Source organism: Drosophila nasuta, chromosome 2L, assembly GCF_023558535.2.
Source record: "Drosophila nasuta strain 15112-1781.00 chromosome 2L, ASM2355853v1, whole genome shotgun sequence".
Taxonomy (NCBI): domain Eukaryota; kingdom Metazoa; phylum Arthropoda; class Insecta; order Diptera; family Drosophilidae; genus Drosophila; species Drosophila nasuta.
Genome location: NC_083455.1, coordinates 23,632,193 through 23,651,922, shown reverse-complemented (window position 1 = coordinate 23,651,922; position 19,730 = coordinate 23,632,193). Strand labels below are relative to the sequence as shown.

The window sequence follows — 19,730 nt, the reverse complement described above, 5'->3', positions numbered from 1 at the left end:
GATACCAATACACATACACTCGCACACACTTACATACACACACACATACTTGCACACACACTTATACTCTTGAAGTGTCCACTCTGCATGCTTCGTACTTTGTTGTGGCAGTTATTTGGCATTAAGCTGTTACTTTGTAGCAAAGTACTTGTAACCTGTAGCTCAACTCAATTCAGTGTGTCAAAGAGACTAACTAGAGGTCAGACGATCGAGCTATTTCCTCTGTAGTGAATTGATTTATCGGGGCGAAAGTAGTTTAACACAACTGGATAACTAGGCGTATGCGCAACACTTAGTGTTAAATACGAAAGAGTTCGCTTTGTGAACTAGTTCTCTATTTGAAATCTATTTATAATTTATTGTATTTGCCTTAACTTAAAATTAACCAAGAAAACTTTTGCCAAACAATATTTCATTTTCATCTTTTCAATGTGATAATCTGCTTTCCGTAAAAGAAGCTACAACTATTCATTATTAATATTGATATCAATGGAAAATAGTTGACAAGATGAGCTAGTCTTCTTTTTTGGAATCAGATGTTGGCACAGAGAACATTTGACAAACCAAAAAAAAAATGAACTAGTTCTCTTTTTGGAATCTGAACTTGGTACTAGGAAAACTTTTGCCGAAGAATATTATTTCAATGTGATAATCTGGTTCCCTTAAAATAAGCTACATTATTCAAATTTATATCAATAGTACGTGGAGAGCAGTTGACAAGATGAACTAGTTCTCTTTTTGGAATCAGAACTTGGTACAAACAAAACTTATGCCAAACAATATTTATAATTTGCCCTTTGTAATAAACTCTTCAACATTAATATTATTATCAGTAGTACAGAAAACCTTATAAGATAAACTAGTTCCCAATTTTGAACCAGTTCAGAAGTTTAAGTGTCTGACGAAATTGAAGTGTTCACGTTCAATCTAAAAGACTATTTTCATTGTAAGCAGAAGTTTTCTTAACTTTAAAGAAACCTATCACAATAATTAAAAAGTATTACCACCAGCACAAAGCTGTGTCTTAATCAAGAACTTAAGTTCTTCACACACATATAGGTATATATTTGCGTATATATTTTATTGTACACCAACTTAGCTACAACTCAAGTCATAGTAGTTAGTTCTAAACCTAATAACAACTAGTAACAACTGAAGGCCTTTCCATGTTTGGTAATCCCTCTTTAGTAGTCCAAGTCTCGCACCTGGTTGCCATAGCCAAAGTCCTTCAGATAGTTGTCGATGGCCAGATCGAAGGAGGAAGATGGCGGCGAACCCGACTTGATGGCATTCGATTCGGGTGCCTCGTATGAGGATTTGTCAGGATACGCTTCAGTCTGTGCGGGATACGCCTCGGTTTGGGACACTGCAACTGGTTCGGGTTCTGGTGCCGCATACGGCTTGGGCTCGGGTTCTGGCGGTGCAATGGGATACGATGTGGTGCTGTCGTAGACGGGCGCTGAGGTAGCTACCACCTCCTTGTAGGGCGTCTTGGCCTTGGCAATAGCACGAGCACCAGAGACAACGGCTGAGGCGGCGGTTCTAATTTTGGGACCGGCTACAGCGATGACTTTGTTGATCAAGGGTTTGTACTCCGGTTTGTATTCAGGTTTGTATTCGGGTTTATATTCGGGTTTGTACTCGGGTTTGTATTCGGGTTTATACTCCGGTTTGTATTCGGGTTTGTATTCGGGTTTATACTCGGGTTTATACTCAGGTTTATATTCGGGTTTGTACTCGGGTTTGTATTCAGGTTTGTACTCCGGTTTATATTCGGGTTTATACTCGGGTTTATACTCGGGTTTATACTTCGGTGGGGAGGGTGAGTAGTAGACCTGCTCCTGCGATGGTGCATTGCTCGCCGGATAACCCTTCTTGGTGCCGTAGGCTGTGCTCAGCAGATGTGCCAGCTCCTCCAGCGTGTAGTTGGGTGCATTGATGTTGTTCACAGCTGGCGCTGAAGCAGCTGCCTCATTGTAGACCAATGGGTATGGTTTGTAGGGTCTTGGTCTGGAGGGTGCCGCATACTTGGGATAGTATTTCCTGTGATGCGAGTGCGTGTACTCCACTTGACCACCTGGCGCATAGTCACCCGTTGAGGTAATCTGCGAGATCTGCTGTTTGGGACTGGCCACAGAGACCTTGCGACAGAATTCCTTGCAACCCAGCTTGCATTCGCAGTAGCACTTCTTGTAGGTCGAAGGATTGGTGGGATAAGCCGGAGCAGGTGTGCTGTAGTAGGGCAGTGTGCTGAGGTAAGGAGTGGAGGTCACGGGTTCCTCCGTTGTGGTCGTTGTGGGTGGAGTTGGTCGCTCAGTGGTGATGATGGGCAACTCTGTTGTGGTGCTGCTTGTTGTGCTGGGACGCGTGGGTGGCACATTTGTGGTGGGCGGTGCACTGGTTGAGGTGCTAATCTCACTGCATGGTACCTGCTCCCAGATCTCCTGTTCACACTCTGCACAGTACTCTGGGAAGTGGGCGCGACTTAAACTAGCAAGGCACAAGGCCAACAGCGCGAATCTCAAAGTGTTCCGCACAATCATCTGAAATAATACAAAAGCAATTATGAAATACGGGTCAATGTGCTCAATTCCCAATTCGAACAACCCATCGATTAGTGTCGCTTCTACTTTGGCTGAATTTTGTTATACCCTGGCAAAAAGGGTATACTACTTTTTTGCCTAGCTATGTGACAGCTTGAGGAAGGTCTTAAGGTGTACAGAGGAAATGGGAAATTTCGAAAGTTTCTTCAATCGTTTGCTGCTAAATAGGATTTGATAAGGGAAAACCAATTACATTTTTAGGATATAATATATTTAGACACTATATAAAGCTCCTGAATTGAAATCGATTAACTTGCTGAAGACTTCCTATGTAGTAAGATTCGATTAAAAATTTACCGTTAAATCTTCTATATATATATATGTAGGATAACTAATTAAAAGCGAATACTTTGATATATTTCTTTAAATTTTGAGTGGTTTATCTAATACATTTCAATAAAAATGTACAGAAATTTAAATTACTAAATTTTCTGATAATAACCTGAAATCAAAGCTGAATAGGACCATTTTAAAATCCTAAAGATCAATTAGCTCTCAATATTATTGATTGATATAAGATATTTAAATATGCAAAAGGGTATTTGGACTGTGTATTGCAAGTGTATCGTATTGTTTTACCTTTCAGCAGTATTTCGTTCGTTGTATGGATTGTGTGATGGTTGCTTTGCTCTGCTGCTTGTGGTTGTTGTTGTGTTGTTGCTATTTGGCTTTTGGGCTGTTGGACTGTGGGTCTGGTCGTCTTGTTGGTCGCGTGCAACTTCTTTAATGCAATTTGCTGAATAGCTCTTAAATACGTTTTGCTAGCTGCGAGCTATTTGCAAAAATATTACAAATGGGTCGCGGAAGCGTTGCCCTCATCACGTTCCAAATACTCGAACTAGCTTTGTGGGGCTGCCAAAGGGGTTAGGGAAGGGAAGGGGAGGGAGAGAGAGACGCCAACGCTCAACTGTTGCACCAATATCAGTTGTGAGCACACACAAACACACAAACACATCAACATAAGCAACTCATCAAGACAATCGCAATTATTGTCGTGCTACTTCCGTAAAAGAAAAGAATTTCATGCATTTCTTCTCACAACAGCTGATAACGAACTGTGGGCGGTGAGAGCGAGACAAAGATATGCTTAAGCTCATCACTTCTTCCAGCTTCCAGCTCGCGTTCCATTTCCATTTCCACTTCTAGTTCCCCTTCCACTTCTAGTTCCAAATTCATGTTTCATTTTCTAGCTCTGCACGCATTGACAATTTTTTTGTGTCTGAAGTTTCAGCGTTGAGTACCCACTGGATTTATAATTTCTGGTTCTTCTCAAATAAGTCTCAGAGTCTGCATCTGTCTGCCGGCTGTCTTCTTAGTTTTTACTTTGTTTACTTTGTATACCCACTTATCAATCCGTCGATTAACTTATCAATTGGGAAACATTTTCGTGGGTCTGCACACGTTCCATGGTGACTCTCTCTCATCTCAGCAGACTTGGCCAGCTGCGTCCCTAATAAATAATAAAAAAAACAATAATTAAAAAGAGAAATATTATTATAGCTGTCTGGAGGCAGTCTAGTTCAAGTTCAAGATCATAAATTAAAATATAAAAAAAATTTAAGTTGAAATAAAATATTTTTTTTTTTAATTTTTAATTTAAAATTTTGAATATAAATATAACATAATATAAAATTTCTGAAAACAAATTGAAAAAATAAGGTCATTTATTGAATAAGCTTTAATCCTGTAAGGATCGTGTATAAGATTAAAGGTTTTACAATTCTTTAAGTCTTATGCTATTATTATCTATTGATATATAATAATTAATTTTTGTAAATTATAGTTATATAATAGATGAATAAATAGATGCGAAAATAAAGGTCCAACATATTTATTTTTTGTCATAATTTTTATTTTTCATCATAGTCCACAATTTTAATATTTTATATGTTTTTAACATAAATAAAAACAGTAAAAAATTACCAAAAAGATTAGAATTTGATTTGTATAGGTAAATGAATGAGATTTGTATAGGTAAAACTTTGAAAAGCTGAAATTGCTTGCGACAATTAAAGTTTCAATAATTTTGCTGCGAATTTCTTGATCTTTTATCTTCTTCTTGATTATTTATGTTAATCTGTTTCCAATTGTGAAATTCTAAAAGACTTGAAGCTGAAGTTTAATTGATTCGAGGTTCAAGATTTACCAAGAATAAACTTAGTATAAACAATAAATATTAATATTAAGTTGACTCTTAGCTTAGATTGGCAATACGAGTCTGAAACGGTCTGGCGCCAGCGTAGATCTGAACCTTGGGTTGAATGCTTCGCTTGTCGAGTGGCGCAGCTTCCATCTCGAGTTCTGGCTGCTGCTGTTGTTCAATGTGCTTGGGTGCATCGGGATTGCTGCTGCGTTTCCTCAACTTCTCCCACTTGGGACGACGAGGTAAATCCTCGCCAGCTGCGGCACTGGCACTGACACTGGAGACGACACCCGGCATGGCCATGTCGATGGTATCGGTGCCATTCGAAGAGCTGGTCAAGCGACGCAGCATCTCGCGATAATGCGGCTGATCCTCGGTGATGAACTCCGGCTCATCTTCGGGATTGAGGATCTGATAGTTGGGTGTGCCCAGCTCGAAAGTGGTGACATCGCCATGCTGCACCTTGTTCTTCAGCTCCTTGGTATCCCAGCCATATTGCTGCAGTGGCTCAGGCCAGTTGGCTTCCTTCGTTGCTGCTCTCGCTGCTGCAATAGATCCTAGTGCCATTAGCATTAGGATTACGATTACAGCGCATCGTTGGCGTTGTCGTGTCGTCAACGCGTCGATCATTTTGTTACTGATCCATGGCCAAGACAACGCCATCAATCGTTGCATTTTCGGTGCAGACAGCCCACAACTAAACCTCCAAAATTGTTTGCCCCATCAATAGAAGCATCGTCTTCGTTGCACGTGCGCCCCCCTTCGACATCGAGATAGAGTTCTGCAGAAAGAGATGGAAGAGCGAACACTACGTGAGATTAGCGATCTTCTATGGCGGTCTTCGCGATGTCTCGTCTGCAGATTGTGCATTAGTTTATCTCTGGAGCAGCTTATCTAACGATGACACATCACACACGAACTACAGCAGAGAGTGCAAGATGAGTCGAGTAGTACTACAGACTCGTATCATTATAATTGTTGTATCAACGGTGATCTCAATGGGTTCTTGTTATGACTGCTTACACATTTCTTATGATACGATCATTCGCTGGCGTCACGGAAATCTCTGATCAACTGTCCTCAAATTTAAGTTCTCACTTATCAAATCTCTCAAGATTCGTGTGAAGATTTCACAAGCTGAAGAAGAAATTAAGCAAAAATTAAAATTTTGATAGATACTTATTGATGATACACTTAAAAAGTTTTTGTTTTTGGTGAGATTAATCACAATAAAGATTTAAGAATGATTCTTAGATAAATTATTTTAAAAAAAACTATAAAATTATAGTTCCTACAACATTTATAGGTTTTTCAAATAAGTAACCTGAAAATAAATCTTTCGTAAAGTACAAAGTACAAGTTTTGAATCCATAGAATTGTAATTATTGAACATTGTATAGATTTGATCATATTTTCCCATTATTAGATCAATCAAGATCTTTTTATCCACACTCTTCAAAAAGAAAACTCATCAACATTTTTTTTGTGTTCTTGTGCAGAACAGATTCAATGTAATTTTATGCATATTTATGATGTAAGCATGTGATTAAGAGTATGTATGTGATGCATCTTTACAATGTGTGTGTGATATCAAGTAATGTATGTATATAACTTAAACGTATGATATTATGATGTATGCGATTGCGAGTTGGGAATGCGAATGGTTGGCACCGTTGGAGATATTCCTCTTCCACTTTCATCTCTCCTTCCTCTTCGTTCTTGTGCTCAGTTCATGATGTTGTGAGATAATCAGTTTGCTGAGATGGTTTTCTAGTATTTGTATTGAGCCGTGGGTCCCGACACCGACACGTAGTTGCCCTCGGGTGCTTCCTGGGTCTTCAGAATGGCCTTGGGAGCGTAGTGAACGAGAGGAAGCACCGGGGCCACAATCTTGGTGGCAATCAGTTTCTTCTCGATGGTCGGCAGTGGAATCTTAATGTCTGTCGGCTCACGGCGGACGACAGCATTGAAACCGTTGTGAGCATCCGAGGTGTAATCCACAATGCGTTGATAGCCATCGGCATCGATCAGCGTGTACTGACCCTCGACCTTATCGTCCTTGCGTGTCTCCTTCTGGCTCTTGATGTCGCCGGTGTGTGGATCATTGACAGCCCAGTGGAACTCGTAGGCAACTGGTCCATAATCCGGCTCCGGCTGCAGCTCAATGGCCCAAGTGGCGCCAGTCAACGCCAGGCAAATGCAGAACAGATAGCTGAACTGTAGGTGAGGATAAAATTTAAGAAGTGTTTATGCGAAAAAAGGAATTCTTACTTTTCCCATCATTGCTAAGGCTGAGAGCTGTTGATTTTTAGTGGAGAACTGAACACGATGCTGATCGAAATCGTTATAATTAATCTGTGTAGTCCTCGCTGTTTTTATATGCTCCACGCAGTCTCAGCCCCCACGACGACAGCGTTGCTGCTAAACGTCTCAATCTCAAGCAGCAAGCCGGCACTCAGAGGCTCAATCTCTTGGTTGATCATGTGGCAACTCTTTCGAGTGCCTCCCAAATGCGAGCGACAAGAAATTTGGAACGCGCTCATTAAGTGAGCCATGAAATAAAAATAATTAAACATGAAATATGCTAAGTGCAGTGTTGGTCAAAACCAATGCGACAACTGCTGATTGAAGTTGGCCAAAAAGAAAAGACAAGTGCATGGGCCTATCTAGTTGGCTAATTGCAGAGTTTATGCATGCGAGCATATCCTAGAAAGAAAGCAAATGGGTAGTTTTCAAAAATATATAAAATATCAGATAATAAATATTAATTAATACTTTCCTTATATCCACTACCACACTATTAACAAAACAAATATATATTGAACACTTGTAATTATTTACAGGGTATCTTCGAGTTATTTTCTAAGCAGCACACATTAGATTCCAAAAGGTATCAACGTCGTCACACTAATTTATCGCATGCAAACATTGCGAAATCTACATAAATTATCGCATGCGATCAAAAGGATGATAAAAATACTTGTTTTGCTGGCAAATTGTATATTGAACACTTGTAATTTTTTTACAGGGTATCATCAAGTGCTTTTTTAAGCAGCACACATTAGATTCCTAAAGGTATCAACGTTGTCACACTAATTTATCGCATGCAAACATTGCGCAATGTCTATAAATTATCGCATGCGATCAAAAGGATCATAAAAATACTTGTTTCGCTAAAATGTTGGCACATTGTGTCGTGTGCTGTTAGCTGAATAGATCCTCCAGAGCGTGCCTCTGTTTGCTAATTGATGCGGCCATAACCTGTTTGATGTCATTAACAAATATTTTAATTAATCGCCATTAGACGGCGTTTGGTTTATTTGATGTTGATGCTTTAAAAATCAAATTCAGGTTACGCACTATCACGTTCTCGCCACATACATACATACATTGCAATTTTTATTAATTATTTTATTTTCTTGTTTTAAACAGTATGCTACTGCTGCTACCGCTGGCATGTAATATGTGCACCACATGTGGCAGACAAATGGTATGTTCACTTGTAAGGCGTAACTTGCTCATAACTGGGTTAAACATAGTGCGTCTAAGTGCGAAATAAGATCGATTTTACCAAACTTGCATTCCATTTGCAATATCATTTGCACTACACTGATAAATTTGCGAGAAGGCACTGTAGCTGCTCAAAAAAAAAAAAAATGGAGTATAACCAACTGTGACAATGCTTTTCAACTTGCTGTCACGGAAAAACAACAATTGTTTTGAATTTGAAAGCAGATGTTTGCTTACCCTGTATTTAGTCATGTATCCTTATGTGTTATAATCTTAATACTATTAAAACTTGTAAATCAATCAGTTTAATTAATGTCCACTTTTAATCGTCTTGTTGATTTTCCTCCTCCTCTTCTTTCTCCAATTTAGCACGTATGGAGAGTCGATAACGCGAACGCAAAAGCTCACGGCGCAGGCAATTGCTTTCTGCCTCAACAGTTTGAACCAGCTGCAATCGAAGTCAATTAACTTATCTTCGTAATAATCGATAATCCTTTGTTTACACTTACGCTATGAGTCATGGCGGCACGTTCCAGTGTTTCAGCATCGGCATCGTCGTTTTTCAGGAAATATTCACTGTCGCGGGTAGACGCAACCTTTCGGCGGTAGTCACGATGTGCGTCGAGACCTGCAGGATCTGCCGGCGCATATTTTGGTGGTGGATCGTCGATATCTGTCGGCATTGGAGGAGCCGTCGCTAATTGGGCCTTTAAAGCCGAAATCTCATCACGTAAGTTTTTATTTTGCATCTCCAGCAAATCAACCTGTAAGTAAATGATTGACTATTAGTTTTTGCCAAAGAAATACTAATCTGTACACGTACACTTTCCAGCTCAAAGTCCATCTCATCAATGATGTCGTAAGACTCGTCCAAGGCCTTTTGCATCTTTGCGATCTTCGCTTGTAGCTGCTGCACTTCTGCAGCATTGTTTTGCTCACTTTGTTGCTGTGATCGGCGCTTCTCCAAAAGGAATTGCTGTTCTGTTAAACAAATCAATCATGAACTACCGTAGACATCAATTGTATAGCATTTGGACTCACCTGAATTCCTTTGGTCTACTGCGGATTTCATAACCAAGCCCGTAAGTGTTTTTTGCCTTTTAAACATTTCCTCCAACGCCTTGCAGCGCGTCACCTTTTCCAGATAGGCATCGTGCAACTTATTATACTTCTTCTTGTGCAGCTGCAAGGTTTCCAATATGCGATCACGTTCCTCTTCCATTTGGAAGGCCTTGATCTTGGCCTCGACATTCACTGCGGAATTTGTGTGTTGATCAGTGGACACACGATTCAATCTATGTTGCAGCAATAGATTCTCTTCCTCGAGGCGAGTATTTTGAGATTTCACTGCAATTCAAGGACACTATATTATTGTGTTTCTTAAATTGGCTATATTTATTTACCTGCTGCCAGCTCCGCATAGAGCATCTGCATGGCGGACGAGGATGGTCTCTCCATGTTGGTGTACAATTTCCGACTGTTGCTATTACTCATAAGGGCACCGTTAAGCTTATCAGTTAGGGTAAAATGTGATAAGATATCAAATTATTGCCATTTTTGCATTTGTTTTTGCCACTTCGCGTTGTATTTAGCGAATAGTAAATATCAATTGTACTTTTCTATAAATAAAGTACAATTAAACAATTAAGCGTTTAAATCAATTTATGTATTTTTTTGAAACAATGACTTGCAGCCCTGCATTGTCATTTACATTTGCTGGTACAGAAACCATTTGAGCTTTAAGAGCTTTCAAAAGTTCAAGTATTGGCTAATGCTGCAATTTTAAAATACTGCACAGGCTGTAGTGTCGAGTGCACACTATTTGGTATTATTTTATGGTATGCATGCGGTCACACCATCAGCTTTACAATTCAAATTTCGAAGCGCGCCATAAATGGGAGGATGAAAATTAATTTTAAGTAAACTAATAACAATAAATAAATGTTTGGTTTTATTTTTTTTATAACAATTCCATTGAATAAAAACCAAACAAACCATATTTGGCAAGTTCTGACAGCGCAATGGAAGTCCACCCGACAGAAATAATACCAGGCAAACAGAATTCTTAGCAAGAGTACAATTGACGGCAACTTAATTTGAGAGCATCCATATGAGTGTGTATGCGTAGGTGTGTGCGGGCAAAGCCACGAAGCCGACCAAGCAGGTCTGCAAGGTTCCCTTTCTACCAGGCGAACAGCATTTATAGTAGTGTGAATGCACAACACAATTGACTGCGATCACATGTGTGTGCGAGTGCACATAAGTATGCGTGGGTGACTAAAAGCGGAGCGACGAGTCCGCAAAAGCAGGTCTGCAAGCTCCCTTCGCACCAGGCGAACATAAATCGGTAGCAAGAGAGCGAACGAGCGGCCGTCAAAGTAGACTGCATGCTGAGTGCAAGCGAAAGAGCGAGATAGCTTGAAAGCTCAGCTGTTGACAAAGCGCACCGCGTATGAGGATGTATGTGTGCGTGTGTGATTTGCAGTGTGATAAGAAGGTGAAAAGGCGCGCGATCGTTAAATTTGAATTTGAAGTGTTGATTTGACACTTTGATAATAAAAAAACCTTGTTTAAAATACACCTTTGGAATTGTCTAGTACATATATTATTTATTTTGTTTGTCAATAGTCTCATGTTTTCATTTCATATATAATATTATTACATTCATTTCTTGTTGTTAGTTATATCAATATTTTCTCTAAATAAAAATATGCATTTCTTAAAATTCTACTCATGGTATGGTTATTGTGTGGGTGTGTATGTGTAATTTACTCGCACCTAATTGTTACGCAGCTAACTGTGTGATTAAAATCCATTTTGTTTTCAAATATATATCTATGTATGTGTAAATGTAGATGTATGTATATGTATATCATTTGTATAATTATATATATCTATTGTGGGGTGCACGGATTTCTTACGCTCTTCCTTTCTGGCGTTCATGGTGTATAAACTTAGGGTATATTATGTGTTGTGTTATGCTTCAGTTTAATCTAAATACATTTAATTGAATACAGGAATTGCACTAAGCGAATCAAGATGAGAAATCACACAAACAGAATTCTAAAGATACAATACATTTTATGAAAGAATTCTTTCAGAATTGCACATACGGATGCAAAAGACACGCACTAACTTAAAATAATAGACACACTAACTAGTTACGCAGTTGCGGTTCACTAAAATGCATTTGCATTACATTACATTACATTAGTTATTATATATTAGATTTATATTTATCTTTAGTGTATAATTAATTGATATATTTAAGGCATTATCGTTTAAAGTACGATGTTCTGTATTAAAACGTTTGCATTATGCTTTTTGTTAATCATTATTTTAGAGGGTATTAAGGAATTCGTCGTGCCACATTTAGTCGAGCTCTGATATGGATTCCTTATCTAATACAATTTACATTCATTTATTTCATTTTCTAAACATTCTTTTCTTTACTTTCATTTGTTTTTATGTTTTATTTACTCACACATTGTTTCACAGCACAATTTCCATTGACAATTGTTTATCTCATTTATAAATAGTATTATTATTGGTTAATTTAGTCGCAAAAACATTTTCTATTAGTATCCGCAGTCAATAAATTTCTGTTCTGTTCTGTCCATGTTTTTTTTTTCGAAACCGAGAGATTGCACAATGTAAAGTAGATAAGTAAAAGCCATCAGCAGGGTTCTATCGAAATTGTTGGGGATTGGAGAAGTCAAGGAAACAATTCGAATCCATCTACACAAATTCGAAATTAATTTAACATTGCGAATTTCCAAAGTGTATCTTCTTACACATATTGTATGTAGTATATAAAATATGCCTATCACAACGAGCTAAAAAACTACAATATGTTGTTATTGTTACTGTTGTTGTGGTTTTTGTTGTTGTTGTTGCTACTAATGCTTATCGAATAATTAAACTATTCATAAATATTGGTTGCAATACGCGCGTCTTGCTTTCAGTGAATCGGTTTGAACATCTTTTTTCTTGTATAAAAACGATTATTAATCTTTTTTTTTGTTACTTGGTTTTTTTTCTCTACGAGGAAAGTACAATTGAACACTTGGTTGTAAGTACAAATAAAGCAGCTCAAGTCACAACTTGCAGGCATTTAGATGGAGAAATTTGGGGGATATTTTGGATTCATTCATTGCCTGGAATGTAGATGCTTTAGTTGCTGTGTTGCTGCCACAAACCGTAAAGCTACGCAAGAGTTTTGTTTTGGAGGAGCATTGGATTATTGCTTCACACTAAGCACAGAGGAACATTATTCAACTAGCGGCGCAACTACAAGCGTACTGAGGAATCCTCGTCATCCTCGTTGTCCTGGTCGTTGATCAGCTCGTTGCGATCATCATCGATCTGTATCTTGTGATGCGACGTATTCCGCGTGTGATTGCTGTGGGAGGATTGCGAAGATGCAGCTGCCGCCGCTGTGGCGACAGATGTCTCTGGCAATATGCTGTAGTTCAGATCCTTGGAGTTGGTGCGCCGATGCCGCAATATGCTGAGACCAGTGGCTGCTGGTTCAGTCAATGCCAGCTGACTATTCAGATCCTTGGAGTTGTTGCGTGAATGGCAACGCGAACCACCGCCAGCTACAGCTGCTGCTGCTGCCTCCGTCTCATTGGAGTTCTTCAACTTGCCATCGCCACTGACCACATTCTTCAGCAGATTGACATTCTTCTTGGGATTGCTGTGATGCGAGTGCGCATGATGTGGATGCCGCAAAAAGTCCGCATCGAAGCGTATGTTATTGGGCATATAGATCTGATCGTAGCTGTGATTCCGCGAATGCTTCTTCACGAAGTGGCCACAGCCCGTGGTCAGCTCATCGTCATCATCCTCCTCGGCGCAATCCTGCGGCCGCAACTGATTCTGTATGTAGCGTATGGGCAGCGTGGGATCATCGCGCAGCGTCTTGTGACGCGCATCCTGCGGATTCAGATCCGTCGAATGATTCCGTGTATGCGACTGCAGTTTCTTCAGATTCCTGTACTTGTCGCCAGCTGCATCTGCAGCCGATGCAGTCGCCACTCCGCCAGCCACATTGTGATCCTTGGCAAAGCTACGTATCATTTTGACATCGCAGGAAGCGCTGCGGAAGTGCTTCTTAGACTTGGTCTGCGGCACGTGGCAAGTGCTCGGCACTGGTATCACCTGTCCACACTTGTCGTAACTGCAAATAAGGATTCGAATTAGTTTTGGTTTCACTTGTGTTGTGAACATTGAAATTGCAGTACGTCAGAAAACAAACTACAAAAAGATTTTCTTCGCATTTTGTTTTTGTGATTTGAGTCCTTGCTCATAGAGAGATAAGGAACAAGCAAAAATCCCTGTTAAATTTGTTCTGTTCTGATTGTTTTGGCTACACACTGAAATATCACTGCTATTTCAATGATAATCATATTGCACCCTTTCTTTTGTTGAATTATGAAAGTATACTTCAATTTTAGACGCGTTGGTCGTAAACACTGCTATTTCAAAGTTCACATTTGTATGTGTTCTACTCACCAGTACTCCAGCTGCATGGTGCGGGAATCGTTGCGCGAGTGCCGCATTATGTCTGTGGGTATTATCAGCTCTCCGTTGCCGCCAACGAATCCTGTGTTCGGCTCACTGCCCGTCAGCTTCTCCTCGAACACTGTAAATCAATATTATAATTAAAGGACCTTAAGCGTTTAAGAGTTCTACTCACGTTTGTCCAAGCTGATAATTGAGCCAATGATGGGATCGCTGGCATTCAGAGGCTTCATCTTCTCGAGCTGCTTGCGCCTGCGCACGAGCCACCAGTCCACAATGAAGATGAAGAGAGCCACCAGCTTGACGGTGGCACAGAGACCCACATACCTAAAGAGGAACATTTATAAGAAAAGGGAAAATACTTGAAGAACCCCTTTACTCACTTGTAACGGAACTTTTCTATGTCGTAGATAAGACAACGACCGCCTTTCTCGCCGCATGAGGATTTCCAGAGCAAACACGTGGAATCGATGAGATTGCCGAACAGAATAGGAGCGGGAATATAACCGAACAAGCGGAAGATGACAAACTGCATGCCCAGAGCAAAGGAACGTTCCTCCTCGGACACGGATCGCAACACAATCATGAGCAGCGGCATCTGCGTGGAGGCCACCACGAAGGTCATGAAGAAGAGCAGTATGAGGAAGGGATAAATGGTGCGACAGGGCGTGGCACAGGGGCCAGCGGTGGCCACCGGCACCACAGTCACCTCGGCAAAGTCCTCGTTGGCACTGAGAGCTTGAGCCTGACTGCCGCCGGCGCCACGATAAATGCTGCTTGAAATATTGGCGTGAACACCTGAAAGTGAAAAAGTGGTTAAAGCAACGAACTGAAGAGCAGTCTAGGTGAGCGACTTACATGCACAATTGGTGTAATTGGAGCTGGAGGAGAAGGCAGTGCAGCCGGCGTGACAGGGACTGAAGTAGGTCAAGCCATTGTTGCCACAAACGGGTTCCACTTCGCTGGTCAAGCACTCGCACCCAAAGTTGCACGCTGCCGTGAGATTCACCTGGAACGGTTGCTCCAGTGTGGAGCCCTGCTTCGTGTAGTACGGTATTGTTGTGCCAGCCATTTTGAGATTATCACAACCCAAGAAGAACAACATGGCATAGCAGGCCAAGCAGATCACATTCGTGATCAGCACAAACTGCACAGCGCCCTTCGGTTTCAGCTGGAATCTCTTGAGCACACAGCCGCCAATGAAGATGCCAATACAGGCGCCGGGCACTGCAATCGAGCCGGTGAAGATGTTCGCCTGACTCTTGCCCAGACTGAACTGTGTCTCCAGGTACTTGGGCAGAAACACCACAAAGCCAGAGACAATCATCAGCTCCATGCAGGCGCCAAGGCAGGTCACAATGTATACGGGATTCTTGACCAGACGCAGCATTGACTGGGGTATATCCTTGATATCCTTGCCGTAGCCAGTGTCCACCTTGGGCGGGGATTGTGCCTCCTCCTCTTTGCTGGTCACGGCCACAATTTCCACCTTCTTCACCTTTCCCAGCTCATCAGTGGCAGCCGTTGCACTCGAGTTGTTGGGCAGCGCCAGTTGGACGACGCTGCTCTTGCGTATCTTCTTCTTCTCGCGCGTCAGCACTTTGGGGAAGCTGAAGAAGGGCACCGCGACCACGAGCAGTATGACGCCGCATAGGAGGAAGCCTCCCCACCACATGCCCACCCAGCGACGATCACCAGGAGCTGTACAAAAGAAGAATATTGAATTAGTGATGAGACGAAGTGAAAATAAAGTTCAAAAGATTCCCTCACATTATCTATTCTTTATTCCATTCCCTTAAGGGGAAAAACTAGGTAATGGAAATATACAAGTTTTTTTAGCAATAAATAAAGGAAACGTTTTCAGCATTAGTTGGTAGTTTTCTTTTAAGGAACTTTATCTGACTGTCTGTCCGACTGTTTATTTTAATCCTAATTCACAAACTTCTTACGAAATCCGAAATTTTGTACATTTTGAGCATCATATCTATAGATATTATTATATTATTAATTAATCTAGCTGCTAAAAATTTAATTTTCTTTATGAAGATCCTAAATTACCATTTAAATGGTAAGACCTAGAAGGCTGAAATTTTCTCTAACAAATGTTACGCTTGCGGAGGGGTTTTTAAAACTCTTATTACGGACTGAAATGACCGAGAGAACAGTGTAAGCGGTAAAAGCTAGAAATCTAAAATGTATACACAGAATTTCAGTCTTCTAGGTCTTACCGCTTAGAATGTGCATTGATTGTTCTCTCAGTGAATTCAGTCAGTATTATGAGTTTTATAATCATCAAAGAGAGGGCGTCAAATCGCCCTTAAGTGGTAAGAGCTAGAAGGCTGAAATTCTGTCTATAAACTCTCTACATAGATAAAATTGGTCTGCATTATAATATTCCGAGCATTATGCTGATATATGTAGATATTAAAGTAAGATCTGGAAGGCTGCAGTTTATACACTTACTTATCGAAATGATGGTGGATGAGAGCGAGTCCATGTGAAAGCTAAGCAGATAGGCGCCCAGCAGGAAGCCAACGACAGGGCCAAAAGCAGCCATGCTGTACATGCAGCCAATGTACATTGATGAGCTCTCGGTGCGCACATGATCGTCCACATAGGTGGTGCCCAGAGTGAAGAGCGGACTGCCACCGCAACCCAACAGCAGCTGGGCTAGGACAAAGAGCAGCACGGGACCCGTGGTGGAGGCTTTGCCCTCCAGACAATTGTCCTCGCGGAGCGTGTGTGGTGCCAGGGGCTGATTGGAGAGACCGCTCGAGAGGCGTCCCAGATCCATGTCCTGGTCACGCACAAGAGCGCTGCGGCAAATGTTGTCGCTGGTCTTGTTCTTGATGGCAATGCCGGGATTGGGTTCGCCGGTAAAATGCGGCACCATAAACACCAGCGAGCCAATACCCATGATCACGGCGCCAATGCCAATCCAGACGGGAATGTGCCGCCGACTACCGAGATAGCTGACAAAGATGACGGTGATGACGTTGCCAATCTCGTAGCTGGACGCAATCAGACCCGAGTAACTCGAGGGGATTTCGAAGCGTTTCTCGATCGTCGTAATCACTGAATTGATGTAACCCGAGCTGAGTGCTTGCTGCATCATCACGAGCAGCGAAAGAAGCAGCACAAAGATCTTGATGCGGGCGAATCTTTGGATGCCATAGGGACGACAATTCAAGATGCCGCAGTCTCGCGAATGAAACTGTTCCTCATCCTCATCATCGTCGTCCGTCCGCTGGTGATCAGCATTGCTGCACTTTCCACCAGCTGCTGCTGCTGCCGATGGCTGACGACTGTGGCACTTGAGCACTGCATTCGTGTCCGTCCCAGCTCCGAGCTCGACGCCCACTGCTGTGGTGGCCATGCCCATGTGGGGGCCATCTTGGGCGGCATCGATGCTGCTGTCGTCGCCACTATTCGCCTCCGAGTAGAGGCCTGTCATCTGGTACATCGATTCCTGTCGCCTGCAAACGAGACACAACAATAAATGAATCAGATATCGTTCGGGGAAACACTCTTCCACTCAATACTCATGACTTTCACTTGCTCTAATCCCAATTTGTTAGTTGAACTCGATTATTAAATACTTTATGGAATACCAAAATTTTGCGCATTTCTAGATGTGACAACTTATTAAAAAAGACGATAGTATTATTAAGTTTGCAGTTCAGCAACTATCGATTAATCAAACAATTGTAATTCTATATAAATTACTTAAATTTATAATACAAATTTCAATTCATTCGGAATTTAAAAGTTCTTTAAACAATCTTACACTTTAGTAAATGCCAATCATGCTAGCTTTGTGTGTTGAAATCCCACTTAACTTTTTTGTATCGATATATCGATAACACCGTGATATGCTAAGTATTTGTCTTTTTTTTTAGATTTTTTGTTTTATTTATTTTATGTAGGAACTGAAATTCAACGCAAATCTGATCAAGAACGAATAGTTTCTAAAAAGACTTGAGAAAATTTAGTGAGCAAAACGAGATTTAATAAACGATTGAGCTCACCCAGCGTTGACTTAGCTTTTAAGCTGCTTAAATCTGGCTGAAATCGAAATGGAGTTGAAGTTGAAGTGTCGAGTCCTTTTTGGCTGCCTTTTGGCCTAGAACTTGCACTTTGCATTGAAATAAATGCAAATGCAAGGACTCAATCCCAATTGCCAATATTCAATGTCAAACAAACAACAAGGGCCAAATCTTTGCCTCTTTCTCTCTCTCTTTCACTCTCAGCGTTGGCAACTTCATGCCACGAAATGTGGCAGCCACTTCGCGGAGTTTGCTGCTGCGGCGAACTGCGTCAAGCGAATGTGGCTCACGTGCCAAATTATTGTAGAATGTCCCTGACTTGAGGCCGCCTTTAAGTGGAATATATATCAATATTTGACCGAGTCGAGTTTGCCGTAATCGACTTGCCATCGATTGTGTCTCGCGTCTTGTGAATTATTAAAGGCGCCCAAGTCGCCTTGAAGGCCTGTCGAACTCTGTCGCCGCCCTCTGCCCCAGCCCCCAGCCCCGCCTCAATCTGCACGCCTAATTGCACAAATAATCGAAGCGAATACACTCGTGAATAAATGTCAAGCGCTGTTTGCTGTTCTCCAGGTGTCATGTTATGTATGCAAATACACAAAGTGCTCGCGTTTTATTCTCTTGCTTTTTTTGGGACACGGAAATTGCACATTTTGAACCTTGACTAATGCCGTGCCATTGCACATTTGTCCTCCACATCATTAATCCTTCACTTCACTTCACATCACTCTGCTCACCTGTGACCTTTGCGATGTGTCGCTCCATCGGCATCGCCTGCAGCTGCTGCAACTGTAACTGTGCCTAATCCTCCTCCAACTGGCACGGCAGCTGTCACCGCACTTCCTCCGGCTCCCGCTCCCGCTCCTCCTCCTCCTATCGTTGTGGTGGCTGCTGCTGTTGGATTGCATTCCTGCTCGAAGGAGGGATTTGTGTACTGCTCCATCGTGTTTCTTGATTTCGCCGACATATTGTTGCATTTATGTTATCCAAGCTATCGCGTTCCACACTCACGACCATTCAAATCAATTGCCTACGGTCTCTCTCTCTCTCTGTCTTCTCTCCTGCTCTTCTAGTTGCAACTTTGGCTAAGGCTTTGAGGCATGTTCTGAAAAGGAAAGAGAACACATTCAATTAGTATTATAATTATATATAGTAAACAATAAAGTATATTATTAACAATCATAAATCAAAGTGGATAGCAATATTTTGAATAACTTTTTTTGTGTTTTTCTGCAAGGTGGCACTTCATTTATTCTTAAAATATTAAAGATGTCCAACTATTAAAAACGAAACAGAAATCATTTTATTTTATTCTTAAAGATTAGAAATTCTCAAAGATTAAAGACGCAACAGAAATAATTTTATTTTATTCCTAAAGCTTAATGATTCCTAAAGGTTAAAGACGAAATACAAATCATTTTATTTTATTCCTAAAGATTAAAGACGAAACAGAAATCATCTTTGAGAAATCTTTATATTTAAGTGAGCAACCTTCCTAAAATGTATATACAATAAAATGTAGCTCTCTTAAAGTTGTTTATACACGTTTACTAAATGCGAAATAAAATAAAAAAGAAATCAAAACAACTTTACTAAATACGAAATAAAATTCAAAAGAAGTATTTAAAGTTAAGAGAAACAAGTGACCTTTAGAAAATAATAAATTCAGATTAGCATTCTAAGAGCGCAGTTTGCTGTCAGCATGCCATAAAATAAGGATGTCAGTTAAATACTAAATATTGCATATGGTATATATTCAGAAATCGATATGTATTATATGTAGAGTACATTAGGGCGGTCGCTGAAACTTGTGGGCGTGTTTGCCTGGTTGCTCTCTCTCTGTTTTGCTGAGCCGCATATTAATGAAAGGGAAATCAGCAGCTGACGCCTTTTGTGTGGCCA

General features: G+C 40.9%; 5 protein-coding genes across 7 annotated transcripts in view; all 5 read right to left on the bottom strand.

The window, feature by feature from the left end:
* Positions 1-1,065: 1,065 nt before the first annotated feature.
* On the bottom strand, positions 1,066-3,311 carry LOC132792976 (adhesive plaque matrix protein). The gene is made up of 2 exons (XM_060802526.1): positions 3,183-3,311; positions 1,066-2,543 (listed from the first exon to the last, which is right to left on the bottom strand). The coding sequence occupies exon 2, from the start codon at positions 2,541-2,543 to the stop codon at positions 1,185-1,187; it is 1,359 nt and encodes a 452-aa protein (XP_060658509.1). The 5' UTR covers positions 3,183-3,311; the 3' UTR covers positions 1,066-1,184.
* A 1,165-nt stretch (positions 3,312-4,476) lies between these two features.
* LOC132798426 (uncharacterized) lies at positions 4,477-5,521 on the bottom strand. Its single transcript, XM_060810280.1, has one exon. The coding sequence runs from the start codon at positions 5,419-5,421 to the stop codon at positions 4,798-4,800; it is 624 nt and encodes a 207-aa protein (XP_060666263.1). The 5' UTR covers positions 5,422-5,521; the 3' UTR covers positions 4,477-4,797.
* Positions 5,522-6,248: 727 nt separating this feature from the next.
* Positions 6,249-7,123, bottom strand: LOC132798419 (cuticle protein 7). Its single transcript, XM_060810274.1, has 2 exons — positions 7,018-7,123; positions 6,249-6,963 (listed from the first exon to the last, which is right to left on the bottom strand). Exons 1-2 carry the CDS (start codon positions 7,027-7,029, stop codon positions 6,517-6,519), a joined length of 459 nt encoding a protein of 152 aa, XP_060666257.1. The 5' UTR covers positions 7,030-7,123; the 3' UTR covers positions 6,249-6,516.
* Positions 7,124-7,802: 679 nt separating this feature from the next.
* On the bottom strand, positions 7,803-9,750 carry LOC132798418 (ERC protein 2). The gene is made up of 6 exons (XM_060810273.1): positions 9,660-9,750; positions 9,298-9,603; positions 9,080-9,237; positions 8,766-9,020; positions 8,494-8,704; positions 7,803-8,383 (listed from the first exon to the last, which is right to left on the bottom strand). Exons 1-5 carry the CDS (start codon positions 9,748-9,750, stop codon positions 8,579-8,581), a joined length of 936 nt encoding a protein of 311 aa, XP_060666256.1. The 3' UTR covers positions 7,803-8,383; positions 8,494-8,578.
* A 1,082-nt stretch (positions 9,751-10,832) lies between these two features.
* LOC132784764 (solute carrier organic anion transporter family member 5A1) overlaps positions 10,833-19,730 on the bottom strand; it is a 29,196-nt gene continuing 20,298 nt past the window's right edge. Inside the window, exons 3-9 of one of the 3 annotated variants that reach the window (XM_060790604.1) lie at positions 18,566-18,933; positions 16,246-17,258; positions 14,641-15,483; positions 14,166-14,580; positions 13,958-14,109; positions 13,774-13,903; positions 10,833-13,438 (exon numbers count right to left, since the gene is read on the bottom strand). In XM_060790604.1, the coding sequence (XP_060646587.1) occupies positions 12,547-13,438; positions 13,774-13,903; positions 13,958-14,109; positions 14,166-14,580; positions 14,641-15,483; positions 16,246-17,258; positions 18,566-18,795 (3,675 nt within the window). In that variant the 5' untranslated portion in view covers positions 18,796-18,933 and the 3' untranslated portion in view covers positions 10,833-12,546. Of the gene's footprint in view, positions 13,439-13,773; positions 13,904-13,957; positions 14,110-14,165; positions 14,581-14,640; positions 15,484-16,245; positions 17,259-17,324; positions 17,522-17,569; positions 17,719-18,565; positions 18,934-19,730 lie in introns of those variants that run through there. The other 2 variants (XM_060790622.1, XM_060790612.1) reach the window with 2 other exon arrangements.

Bases quoted from the DNA above. Each gene is read 5' to 3' on its own strand.
- LOC132792976 (XM_060802526.1), bottom strand. From the start codon at position 2,543: ATGATTGTGCGGAACACTTTGAGATTCGCGCTGTTGGCCTTGTGCCTT.
- LOC132798418 (XM_060810273.1), bottom strand. From the start codon at position 9,750: ATGAGTAATAGCAACAGTCGGAAATTGTACACCAACATGGAGAGACCA. The intron at 9,238-9,297 runs GTGAGTCCAAAT...TTTGTTTAACAG, and splicing joins AGTAGACCAAAGGAATTCAG to AACAGCAATTCCTTTTGGAG. The intron at 9,021-9,079 runs GTACGTGTACAG...ATTTACTTACAG, and splicing joins TGGACTTTGAGCTGGAAAGT to GTTGATTTGCTGGAGATGCA.
- LOC132798426 (XM_060810280.1), bottom strand. From the start codon at position 5,421: ATGCAACGATTGATGGCGTTGTCTTGGCCATGGATCAGTAACAAAATG.